General features: G+C 37.4%; 1 protein-coding gene across 2 annotated transcripts in view; it reads right to left on the bottom strand.

Annotated features, from left to right (window-relative positions):
* SPATA6 (spermatogenesis associated 6) overlaps positions 1–13,255 on the bottom strand; it is a 129,635-nt gene that overhangs the window by 91,641 nt on the left and 24,739 nt on the right. For both annotated transcript variants that reach the window (XM_008265284.4, XM_008265285.4), the window contains exons 4-5: positions 6,610–6,651; positions 5,562–5,686 (exon numbers count right to left, since the gene is read on the bottom strand). In XM_008265284.4, the coding sequence (XP_008263506.1) occupies positions 5,562–5,686; positions 6,610–6,651 (167 nt within the window). The remainder of the gene's footprint in view (positions 1–5,561; positions 5,687–6,609; positions 6,652–13,255) is intronic.

The raw sequence follows: 13,255 nt of genomic DNA, 5'->3' as shown, positions 1-13,255 counted from the left end.
CTGTTGTTCATTATTGGTATATAAAAATCTATTTTTATATATTTAATTTGCTTCTTTGATGTAGTATTTATGTTTTTCCATGTACAACATGTCATGAACAAACATGGATATTTTGACTTCCTCCTTTCCAATTTTGATGCCCTTTATTTCTTTCTCCTCCTTAACTGCTCTTGCTAATACTTTCAATAGTATATTTAATAAGAGTGGTGAACATGGACATTCTTTTTTTTAAAGATTTATTCATTTATTTGACAGGCAGAGTTAGAGAGAGAAAGAGAGAGAGAATTTTCCATCTGCTGGTTCACTCCCCAAATGGTCTCAATGGCTGAGAATGGGCTAGCCCAAAGCCAGAAGCCAGGAGCTTTCTTCCTAAAAGTGGATATTCTTGTACTATTCCAGATCTGAGAGGAAATTTTTCAACTTTTCCCCATTTAGTATGATATTGGCTATTGGTTTGTCATATATAGCCTTTAAATATCTTTTAAATTTACTTATTTTGAAAGTCAGAGTTTTTTATATATATATAAATGTTATATATATATATATATATATATAGAGAGAGAGAGAGAGAGAGAGAGAGAGATCTTCCATCTGTTGGTTCATTCCCCAGGTGGCCACAACAGTCAATGCTGGGATAGACTGAAGTCAGGAGCCAGGAGCTACATCTGGGTCTCCCACGAGGGTACAGGGGCCCAACCACTTGGGCAATCATCCAATGCTGTTCCCAGGTCATTAGCAGAGAGCTGGACACACTATAACGCTTGCCCCTAGCCTTTATAAATTTGAGGTATATTTCTTCTATATCTAATCTGAGAAGGACTTTTATTATGAAAGGATATTGAATCTTATCAAATGCTTTCTCCACACCTATTGAGGTGATCACAGGATTCCTGTTCAGATATGCAGAAATCCCAGTACTTTCAATGACATGGTCTAAAAAGACTACTAATGTCATGTCCTCATATGGTGTATGGCTGGAGTCACTAGCTATAGTGACTTAGTAGGAGTGGAACTAGCTCTGCCTAGGAGCATCTACAGGAGCATCAAAGAATTTCTTGACAGGTTTTGTAGCTATTGCAGTCTGGACTGTGAGTTATTTTACTCTTTTCCACATATGGCTGCTCACACACTAAGTACTATGTGTACTAGAGTAAGTACTATATAGTGTTATACTAAGTAACTAAAGTTTCAGCCATTATTTTTACTGATCTTTCAAAAACTAGCTGCATCAATCAGGATTCTCCTGAGATAGAATACATGTATGTGACACAGAGAGAGAGACTGATTTATTTGAAAGAATTTGGTCATGCAATTCTGGGAGGTGGCAAATCAAAATCTGTAGGGCAGGCTGGCAATAAAGAAACATAGGAAAAAGTTGATGTGCAATCTTCAGTATAAAATTTGTAAGGCAGGCCAGCAGGCTAGAAACTCAAGCAAGATTTCTGTTGTAATCTTAAGGCAGAATTTCTCCTCCTTTGGAAAACTTCAGATTTTTTGTTTAAGTCTTCCACTGATTCCACAAAGTCTCACCAATATCATCAAGGGTAATCTTTGCTTAAATTCAATTGATTATAAATATTAATCACAACTACCAAATATCATTAGAGTAACATCAAATATTTGAACACCCAGGAACCAAAATGGACACACAAAATTAATTATGCTATCCCAAGTGTCAGTTCCACTACAAAATCTAAAATTTTGTACAAAACAAAAAAGATACAATTAGTTCATTCAGCTCAATCAAGAAGCATTACCAGTTGAGCATCCCTTATCCATAATGCCTGGGATCAGATATATGTAGACTTTAGAATTTTTCAGATTTCAGAATATTTGCATATACACAAGGAGATATCTTGAGGATGGAATCCTAATCTAAACACAAAGTTCACTGACATTCTATATACATATTATACACATAAACCTAAAGATAGTACTATATAATATTTTTAGTATATCCCCATTTAATTGTAACCAATTGACATGAGATCATGTGTGGCCTTTTAAGTTGTAGCATCATATGAATACTCAAAAAGTTTTAGATTTTGGAACTTTTGAGATTTTGGAACTTCAACTTAAGGTTGTTCAACTTGTAGTAATTACAACCTCTATGCAAGGTACTGTGCTAAGAGCTAAATTCAAAGATGAGATAATCAGATGCTACTTTCATGGAGTACACTGTCTAGAAGAGGAGTATCATTATCCTCAGCCATATCCCAGCATCACCATCTGCATCATGTCCACAGCCACTATCATTTCCCTAATGTTTATTAAACGTTTGCTACAACCATGTAAAAGGTTTAATAAATCTACCCAATAACCCTATAATTCTGCTATGGTGCTTTGCCTGAGATTACTACGCAGTCCCTGGAAGTGGCAGGATTTAATCCCAGATATGGTCTCAATCCTTGTCACAGTCATCAGTTCAGAATAGCTAAGGACTCCAGATGATTATGGAGAATCTCAACAATTCTGAGGAAGGACACACTGCTGCCTGCCAGGGCAATAAACTACTGACTGGAGCATTTTTTTATCCGTATTTAAATCTAATTATTTATATGCTGGATTTACATACGATATTTTGGTGTTCAGTTTATACAAGTCCCATGTCTCTTTGTATTCTTCTGTTCTCTGTAGGAGTCCCATCTGTACATCCATAGCTAAGTGGTCACTTAATAAACGTGTAAGTGTTCCATCCTTTACTGATTGTGTGTAAATTAGAGAATGCATTCAAAGCTTCAGCCAGTTCTCCAGTCTCCCTTGGCTTTCACTTTTTCCTGGGCCCACACTGTATACCCTATACATGCGAAGTTTCAAGTCAGTCAAGAATATGTGGAGTGCTTATCGCAGCCTTTTTTATTGTTGCCTTACTCCTAAGCGCTATCTGTCAACTTTCTGGCAGGTATGATGCTCTCCCCAGTTAGAACTGCAATTGGCTTAGCGAAGCTGTGGGATTTCATCAGCTTCCAATTGCATCCATCACACTTAGTGGGCAAAACTACACTATTTGGCCTACTGTTCAAAATTGATTTTAATTCCTCTGGTAGCAAAGCTGCTGATTTTGGCAAGCAATCCCAGGCTGGGGAAGCTACATCTCACTGATGAGCAGAGCATGGGGGTATCCTAGGAAACGAGTCCAGATACTCCCACTTCTACCCAAAGCTTTAGCAGCTGTTAAAACACAAACATTTCCTCATTTGTCTTGTCTTACTTGTTAGTTTTCAGAGCCCTAGAGTTGTTTGTGACAATATTATTCAGCTTCATATTTGTTTTGTATAGAAGGAAGAACTGCTAAATTCTTCACACTTCCATGACAAAAGTCCTAATTTTGGAGACCATGTGTCTTCCCTAGCAGGTAAGGCACGAGCATCCCATATTGGAGTGCCTGGGGTTTAATTCTCAGCTCTGGCACCTGACATCAGATTCCTGTCAATGCAGATCCTAGGAGGTAACTGTGATGGCTCAAGTTATTGGATTCCTGCCACCCATGTGGGAGACCTAGATTGCGGTCCTGGCTTCTGGCTCTGGCTCAGGCCCAGCCCTGGCCATTGCAGGCCTTTGGGAAGTTAATCAGTGGATGGGAGCCCTCTGTCTGTCTTTCTCTCATTAATAAAAAAAAAACTATTTTATCCTTTTTGTCATAGTACTTCAATATCTTTGATTTGTATGCAAAAGTAACATATCAATGGCAACAGATAAATCCCTATTAATAGTCTTCACTCTTGATTTTATAATGTCATCTTGGTATAATACAGCATTTTAAATTACTTTAAAGATATCATAATTTCTTTAAATAACTACTTTTTCACTCTGGGTTTCCACATGGTTCTTGAAATGCTGCTTGAAGAGTTTTAAAGTACAGAAGCTAGCTAATGGACAATGAAAATATCCTAAAGCAGGCAGAATTTTATAGACTTGCTAACTACTCAACTTTCATATTTTCAGTAAGGTGAAGTTGCTATTTCTTTGGAAAGAGCATATCATAAACCTAGACCCACCAGAAATATTACTTAATTTATGATATTGACTCATATATCAGCCTGCTTTGATTCACACTATAATATTTTATAAAATGAGTTTTTAAAAAAAAGTATGTCCAAATAATTTCAAGCAAAACAATTTTTGCTTTTCCTCATTTGAAATAATATGGGCTTCTGTTAGTTTCTCTAAATGGAGGACTCACTTTCAGGAATAAAACTTTTGAAATCAACAAACAGAACTAACAGTAAGTTTTAGGAGGGGATGGAAGAGTAACCTGTGACTTAATGTAGATTTTAATTTTAGGCATATGAATATACATTTCCATTCCATGAACGTTATACATTTAATCCATGCAAACTCTTAGTAATAGATATTTCAGGTATTTCTATGAATGTCCTATAAGAAAATATTTCTTTTTTTTAATTTGATTTATTAAAAATTTCCTTTGAGAGCAGAGGGAGAGACAGGTGGGCAGACAGACAGGAAGCTCCCATCCACTTAGTTCACTCCTCAAATGCCCACAATGACCATGACCAGAGCCAGGAGCCAAGAACAGAGACCAGGTCTCTCATGGAGTGGCAGAACCACGATCACTTGAGCCACTGTCACTGTCTCCTAGGGTGTGTACTCACAGGAAGCAAGAGTTAGAAGTCAGAGTGGGGCAATGAACCTACGCAATCCTGGACACTAGTGCCTTAACTGCTAGGCTAAATATCTGGCTCCCTCAACATTCTGAAGAGCTGGCACTGTGGCACAGTGGGTGAAGCAGCTGCCTGCAATCCTAGCATCATATATGGGTACCAATTCAAGTTCCAGCTGCTGCACTTCAGATCCAGCTCCCTGCTAATGCACCTGGGAAAGCAGTGGAAAGTGGTCCAAGTGCTTGGGCCCCTGTCACTCATGTGGGAAACTCGGAAGAAGCTCCTGGCTCATGGTTTTGGTCTGCCCCAGCCCTGGTTGTTGCAGCCATTTGGGGAGTGAACCAGCAGATGAAAGACCTCTCTATCTCTCCTCATCTCTCTGTAACTCTGCATTTAAAATAAATAAAAAGATACATACCTAGAAAGTTATTTGCTATGAGAATCTTTGCCCTTACTAGGTAATTCTGAATTGTGATTTTTCTGATTTATATGGCATAGCGGCATATTTTTTGCACTTATGATATTGTTGGGCTTATTAAATTTTTCCACTCCTAGCTATAAAAATGAAATCAATTGGTGATTTTAATTTGGATTTTCCTAAATGCTAATGAGATTGAGCATATTTTCAAACATTTAATAGTTATTCCTTAGAAAAATAAAAGAAAAAGATGGATGGGATGTGTCTATATGTTGGGTTGAAAGAGAGGAGTTCATAAAAATTGGAAGAATATTAGGCAAAATAATACTTGTAATTAAGTGTGGCTTAATTAAATTCTATTCATTTAGATGTCAATATTTTTAAAATACCATAATTTTACAAAACAATTAAGTTTTTAAACCAAATTAAATTTTGAATTTGTTCTTTACATTTAAGGTATTGAGTGCTTTTTGACAATAATCCTGCATGAAAAATTGATTAGGAAAACAGTAACCACTTACTCGAAGGCCAGAAATCCTCCTCATAGTAACCTGGCGGTTTGAGTCATGGTGTCCAGAAATCTGGTTTGGACCCGGAAACATGAAATCTCGTGTATTTTCATCATATGTAGACAGTGTTTCACCCACTACAAGAAAGACAGCCTATGATTCAAATTATTACAAAATATTTAGAAACGAAAATCATCAAATACAATAAACATATTGCCTGATGCCTTATTGAAATACCTGCTTCAGGATCAGGATTATTTTCTATGGCAGGAAAATTAAAGACATGTTAAATGTATTAGGATATATCCTGTTGCAGAATATGCTATATATGAGTATAAAAAATCCTCTTTGCCTCTTGGAGAGTAAGACTATTCATGTAAACCCAGTAATACCCACAAGTTCCTAGGAGAAAAATATTTTTAAAAAAATATGGGCCACATTTGGTATGACATCACAAACTTAATTACCACTCTACATTTTCTTCTATCTACCATTATAATAATATATTGAAAATAATTAAGATATTTTTCTAGAATTTGTGGCTACATGACTTAAGTAGATGGGTAATATTTAAGATTTTCATATGACTAACATTTAATAAAATACAGCTCTCCATTTTTAATATAATAACATGATTAAGCTAGATTTCTTCTATAATGATAGAAATCAGTATCACAGATTAAATTAACCTCTAGGTTTCGATGGTCAATTTTTCTCCAGAATCTGTAATTGTTTACAGTAATTAAGGTTTTTTCTCTTCTATTAACAGTAATAGTCAATTAAACAAAAGCAAAGGAAGTTGCTTAAAAATCAACTTTATGACAGGTCATTTTCCATTTTTAATTATTATTCAACTTTAGAACAATATATTCAATGCCCTTTATGTCAGTCTTTCTGAATATATTATTTTGTATTAAGTGATATTTAAAACATAGTGGTATGATAAAAAGCCAACTTTGTTCTTAATTTGAGAAAAGGGAGAAAAGATGAGATTTTTAAAAAATGTTTCATTGAAATGAGTTCCCATATCAGTTATCTTATCCATATGTAGATACAGTACCTGGTGGAACTAGTTGTATCAACTCAAACACTGCTGTATCATCTGAAATTATAAAGAAAAATGTCTTTAGATTAAAAACAATAATGATGGACAAAAATTAGTTATTTTACTAAAGTAGTATCTAAAATCCAAAGTAGGGGCCAGTGTGATGGCACAGGAGGTCAAGCCACTGCCTGCAACACTGGCTTCCCTTATCAGAGTGCTGGTCCTAGCCCTGGCTGCTCTGCTTCTGGTCCAACTTCCTGCTATTGTGCCTGGGAAAGTATTGGAGGATGGTCTATGAACTTGAGCTCCTGACAGTCATATGGAAGGCTGAATGGAGCTTCTGGCTATTGGCTTGGCTTCAGTCTACTCCAGACCTGGCTGCTGTAGCCATTTGAGAGGTGTCTCACTTCTCTCTGTCACTCTGTCTTTCAAATAAATAAAATAAACCTTTTTAAAAATTAAAAAGATAAATAAATAACAAAGTAACCATGAGGCAAACTATAGCTTGGGGATTTTCAAAAAGCTCATGTAAAATGCCTATCATGAAAAAATTGTTCATGGATTTCAAAAGTTGTGTTTTTTTAAGCCAAAATTAACATATTTTAAGACAATATTTATTTTTATGTACTTGAAAGGCAGAGGTACCAGTGTTTAGGGGGACTGCCATCTATTGGTTCACTCCCCAAATATCCACAAGAGCCAAGGCTGGGCCAGGTTGAAGCCCAAAGTTCAGCACTTCCTCTGGGTCTCCCATGTGGGTGGAAAGGGCCCAAACACTTCAGTCATCCTCTGCTGCATCCCAAGATCAGAGACGGAGTAGCCAGCCCACAAACTGCAACTCGGTTACAAGGTGTGGGAATTCCAAGTGGCAGCTTAACCCAATGTGCCACAATGCTCATTCCTAAATGACTCTTTTTTTAAACTTTTATTTAGTAAATATAAATTTCCAAAATACAGTTTATGGAATACAATGGCTTTTTCCCCCCATAGCTTCCCTCCCACCCGCACCCCTCCATCTCCTGCTCTCTCTCCCATTCCATTCACGTCAAGATTCATTTTCAATTATCTTTATATACAGAAGATCGATTTAGTATATATTAAGTAAAGATTCCATCAGTTTGCACCCACACAGAACATAAAGTGTAAAATACTGTTTGCGTACTAGTTATAGCATTAATTCACATTGAACAACACATTAAGGACAGAGATCCTACATGAGGAGTAAGTGCACAGTGACTCCTGTTGTTGACTTAACAAATTGACATTCTTGTTTATGGCGTCAGTAATCTCCCTAGGCTCTAGTCATGAGTTGCCAAGGCTATGGAAGCCTTTTGAGTTCATTGACTTTGATCTTATTTAGACAAGGTCATAGTCAAAGTGGAAGTTCTCTCCTCCCTTCAGAGAAAAGTACCTCCTTCTTTGATGGCCCATTCTTTCTACTAGGATCTCACAGAGATCTTTCATTTAGGTCCTCTTTTTTTTTTTTTTTTTTTGCCAGTGTCTTGGCTTTCCACGCCTAAAATACTCTCATGGGCTAAATATAATTCCATTATTTCATACACTTTTTTGAAGTACTCTCATACATGTTTAAATCTTAGTAGACTAATATGATTTTATAAATATAAATTATGTCGGCCAGCGCCGCAGCTCACTAGGCTAATCCTCCGCCTTGTAGCGTCAGCACACCAGGTTCTAGTCCCAGTCGGGGCGCCGGATTCTGTCCCGGTTGCCCCTCTTCCAGGCCAGCTCTCTGCTGTGGCCCGGGAGTGCAGTGGAGGATGGCCCAAGTGCTTGGGCCCTGCACCCCATGGGAAACCAGGATAAGTACCTGGCTCCTGCCATCGGATCAGCGTGGTGCGCCGCCCGCAGCACGCCGGCCGCGGCGGCCATTGGAGGGTGAACCAAAGGCAAAGGAAGACCTTTCTCTCTGTCTCTCTCTCTCACTGTCCACTCTGCCTGTCAAAAAAAAAAAAAAAAAAATAGAAAAAAAAAAGAAAAAAAGAAATTATGTCTATTTGTTAAGAGATGAGTACAGCTAGGTATTTTTTTTATTTGACAGGCAGAATTATAGACAGTGAGAGAGACAGAGAGACAGAGAGAAAGGTCTTCCTTCCTTTGGTTCACTCCTGAAATGGCTGCCACAGCCGGTACTGTGCCGATCCAAAGCTAGGAGCCAGGTGCTTCCTCCGGGTCTCCCATGTGGGTACAGGGGCCCAAGCACTTGGGCCATCCTCCACTGCCTTCCTGGGCCACAGCAGAGAGCTGGACTGGAGAGGAGCAGCTGGGACTAGAACTCAGCACCCATATGGGATGCTGGCACCCCAGGCAGAGGATTAACCAAGTGAGCCATGGCACCGGCCTGAGTACAGCTAGGTATACTACAAAACTCCTAATACTTTTAATGTCTGAAATATTTTATAGTAAATTTATAAAAATTAGAAAAATTAATGATATTCCTTTCACCGTCTAAGGACTCATGAGAAGGCAATAACAATCTCTCTCATCCTTTAAGTTCTGCCATTTTTCATCCAGTGAAAAGCTCATTTAACTTTCTAGAAACCTATATATTTAATCTATGAGTAAATACTCCTTTAGATCATAATTTAGTACTATAATGAGAAAAATACATATATGACCTTTTCTCAAGAATCTTAATTCCATTGGGAAGATTAACATTAAATGAAATAAATACAAATTAATTTATAATTATAAACTTCAAATATAATGATGGCAGTGAAGATCATGTTATAACAGATCATGATAAGACCCAATCTAGTCAGGAAGCTTGTGACAGCCACTCAAGGAGTGCATTTTGGGACCTTTTCTGTACTTCGAAAAATTTTATAATCTGGGAGTTGGGGGCCTAGAGAAAGAGCTTTTCACGCAGAAGGAACAACATGTTCAAAGTTTCTAAAAATTAACATAGGGTAACCTGGGAAATTAGATAGCTCAAAAACAAACTTCTTGCTAAAATCAACTAGAAAAGGCAGACATCCAAAATACCTGATTGAAGGAATGGAAGACCTAACATGGCACTAAAAAAATTACAGTTCTGAAACTCAGTATAAGAAGGAGATCCAGACGGGTGAGCCTGACCTCAAGGCTGTTTCCCCTCCTGGTGTCCAACAAAGGTGGCAACTTTTCATAGGCTCACAAAACAAAAAGTGGAGTATCACAGCTTTAGGAAGAAAGGAAGGGGAGAAATCTGGAGATAAGGGTGAATGCCATGATAAACTGGTGGAGAGAAAGGTTTTGACCACTGAAATGAACTCTAAGTAACGGATAAACTAAAAATAGATAGCCTAATAGGAAATAAGGACTAAGTTTGAAATATCCCACATTCTTGTTTTATATCTTTGTCAAACCAATGGCTAAGAATATTATACTACTATAGCTGTAATGCTCTGTGATTACTTTAAAATTTACTATACATGAGTGCAATGCTCATTTTCCATTCAATTATTGTTTATATCTACCTCCTACATTCCAACTAAACTAGAGGGTTTTTTTGTTTGTTTGTTTTTACTTGTAAAACTTCTTTGGTGAAGTATTAAGCCTTTTCACTATAAAGTAAATTTAAAATCTGTTCTCTCAAAAACTAAAAACAAAGAAAGGGAGATGGAATGAGGGTGTGAGGGTGTGAGGGTGTGAGGGTGGGGGAAGGAGGGAGGGGGCGGGAGGAAGGGAGAGTATATCATTATGTTCTTGGAATTGTATCTACAAATCACATTGAATCTGTTAAAAACTAATTAAAGTTTTAAAAAAATGATCCAGCACCACTAATTCTCTCCAGCAATCTACTGAAGAATCATAAATCCTATGTTAAGGAAAGCATCTTCCCACAAGGCTTCAAATTATTTCTAAAATGTTTACAAAGGCTGGCATTACAGAAAAACTGACTACGTATGTATGAAAATAGGTAATTAGGATCAACAACCCACAGAAAGAAAAGCAAACCAACAGAAGATACAGAAAACTGAGTGAGTTATCAGGCAGGGATGTAAAATCTACTTAATGACTTCCAGTTTACATCGCAGTGTGTAAGATGCACATAAGCATCTCTATGTCCTAAAAACAAGCGGAAATCTGGAATCAACAGCTCTTCTCAATCCATCAGACACAGGACACACTGCTGTCCCCCTAATAAGAAAGGCTGATAACAACCTACCAGAGCAGAAATCTGCAAGCAGAATCCTCTGCAGATATCAACAGCAAGCCGAAGAAACCAGTTCTGTTACGGTTGAATTGCTGGAGAGTTGGTGTGGACAAGTGTGAGAGATAAAAATGCCACTGGGATACAGTCACAGGGAGGGACTCATATACATATGTGTGTGTGTGTGTGTGTGTGTATATATGTATGTGTATATATATATGTGTGTGTGTGTGTGTGTGTGTGTGTGTGTGTGTCTCACCCCCAGGAGCTCTCCTGGGTCCTTATGCACATATCAAAGAAAAATTCACTCAATACTTCCAGCAGGGTGAGGGTAAAGAGATCCATTTGGAAATATGCAATTGTATTTAGTTCTTCTTAACAAGTTCTATCCTCAGCACAAATGACTTTTCTAGAGCCTAACTTGCTGGGGTCATATTAGAGTCTAACCCTACCTGGGGAAGGGAAGTACCCAACTCCAATCAGCTGAAGGCTTCTCCATGGGGGAAACAAAGCACCCAAATTCAGCTCCTTCTAGCCATCCTTCAGAGAGGAAAAAATCCAAAATACAACACCTTCTAGCCTTACATGTGTGAAGTACCCAACTACATCTCTGTCTAGCCTTCTGAATGGTTGAAGGTAAAAACTTAAAACTTAACTCCAGCTCCCTCCAATCATCCTGTTCCAAGTAAGGGGTTCAGGGGACTGGAAGCATTGGTGAAGATCAAAAAATAGGGGCACAGGCTCACCAAAAGACTGAGCCCACACCTTATCAATATATCAATAAAAGCCTATTTATCACAACTCCTTTTACAGAGAACGTCTTGTTTGGCTCCAAACAAATAAGTATAAGGCACATTAAAAGGCAAAAACAAAACAAAACATGGTTTGAAGAGACTGAACAAGAATCAGAACCAGAGTTAGATAAGATGGTAAAGCTGAAATCATAAAGCTATATTATAGGGGCCAGCCAGCACTGTGGTGTAGTGGGTAAAGCCACTGTCTGCAGTGCTGGCATATAGTATGAGCGCCAGTTCAGGTTCCGGCTACTCCACTTCCAATCCAACTCTCTGCTATGGCCTGGAAAAGCAGTAGAAGATGGCCCAAGTCCTTAGGCCCCTGCACCCATGTAGGAGACCCAGAAGAAGCTCCTGGCTCCTGGCTCCTGGCTCTTGGCTTCAGATCAGCCCAGCTCCAGCCACTGCAGCCAACTGGGGAGTGAACTAGCAGATGGAGGACCTCTCTCTCTAGCTCTCTCTCTCTCTCTGTCTCTCCTTCTCTCTCTGAGTAACTCTGACTTTCAAATAAATAAAAATAAATCTTGTTAAAAAAAAGAAAAGAGAAATGAATAAGGAAATTAAAACTACATTATATGAAAGAACCTAATGTAAAAAATAAAAAAAAATCTTAGAACAGATAAATGATGTAAAGAGAGAAGGACAGAAATTCTAATAAAAGACTTGAAATGTTAGAGATCAAAATTAGCATATCAGAAATGACAAATACTGCTTATTAGCTCATTAGTAGATGGGACATGATTGAGGAAAGAATCTCAAATCCTGAGGATATGACAACATAAACTTCCAAAATTGAAATGGAAAGAAAAGAACCCACAACAGAATACCCAAGAACTGAGGGACTACAAAAGATATGACATACACATAATAGGAACACAGAAGAAAAATAGAGAAAGAAACAGAGGAACATTTGAAGCAACAATGATGAGGAAATTTCTACAATTTGATGTCAAACATTAAACCAAGAGGCTAAAACAAATGAAGCAGGATTAACACCCCAAAACTTGGGCCTCAGCATTTTATATTCACACTTTAGAAAATCAAAGATAAAGCAAAAATCCTAAAAGACAGAGAGGGAATATGCCTAACCTGATGAAGAGTAAGGATAAGGAATACTTGCCACTTCTCAGAAACCATGTTAAGCAAGAACATGCTAGAGTAAAATATTCGAAACATTAAGAGGAAGAAATTAACCTAGAATTCTGTACCCTGTGAAATTCTCATTCGGAAGTGAAGAAGAAAAAATACTTTTAAAGTCAAACAAAAAGTGAGGCATTTTTTTTCCAATAGATTTACCTTCCGACAAATAAAATAAATGCTTCAGAGAGAAACAAAGTGATACAGGTCAAAACTTGAAGATACATAAATAAAAAGTAAGTGAAGGTAAAATAAAACTTGTATTTTTAGTCCACTAAGAGACTACTGGAACTCATAAAACAGTTTGGTAAGTGGTATGATATAAAATTAATACACAAAAATCAATGGACTTTGTATAGACAATGCCTAGCTAAGAAAGAACTTCTAAGATCAATCTCATACACAATAGCTACAAAAAAATTAAATACTTTGGAATATATTTAATGAAGGAGGTCAAAGATCTCAATGATGAAAATTATAAAACATTAAAGAAAGAAATAAAGGAGATATTTAAAAATGGAAAAAATCTTTCATGTTCATGATTGGAAGATCTAATATTATCAAAATGTCCATACTA

Source organism: Oryctolagus cuniculus, chromosome 7 (assembly GCF_964237555.1).
Source record: "Oryctolagus cuniculus chromosome 7, mOryCun1.1, whole genome shotgun sequence".
Classification (NCBI taxonomy): Eukaryota; Metazoa; Chordata; class Mammalia; order Lagomorpha; family Leporidae; genus Oryctolagus; species Oryctolagus cuniculus.
This window is presented reverse-complemented; position numbering and strand designations above follow the sequence as displayed.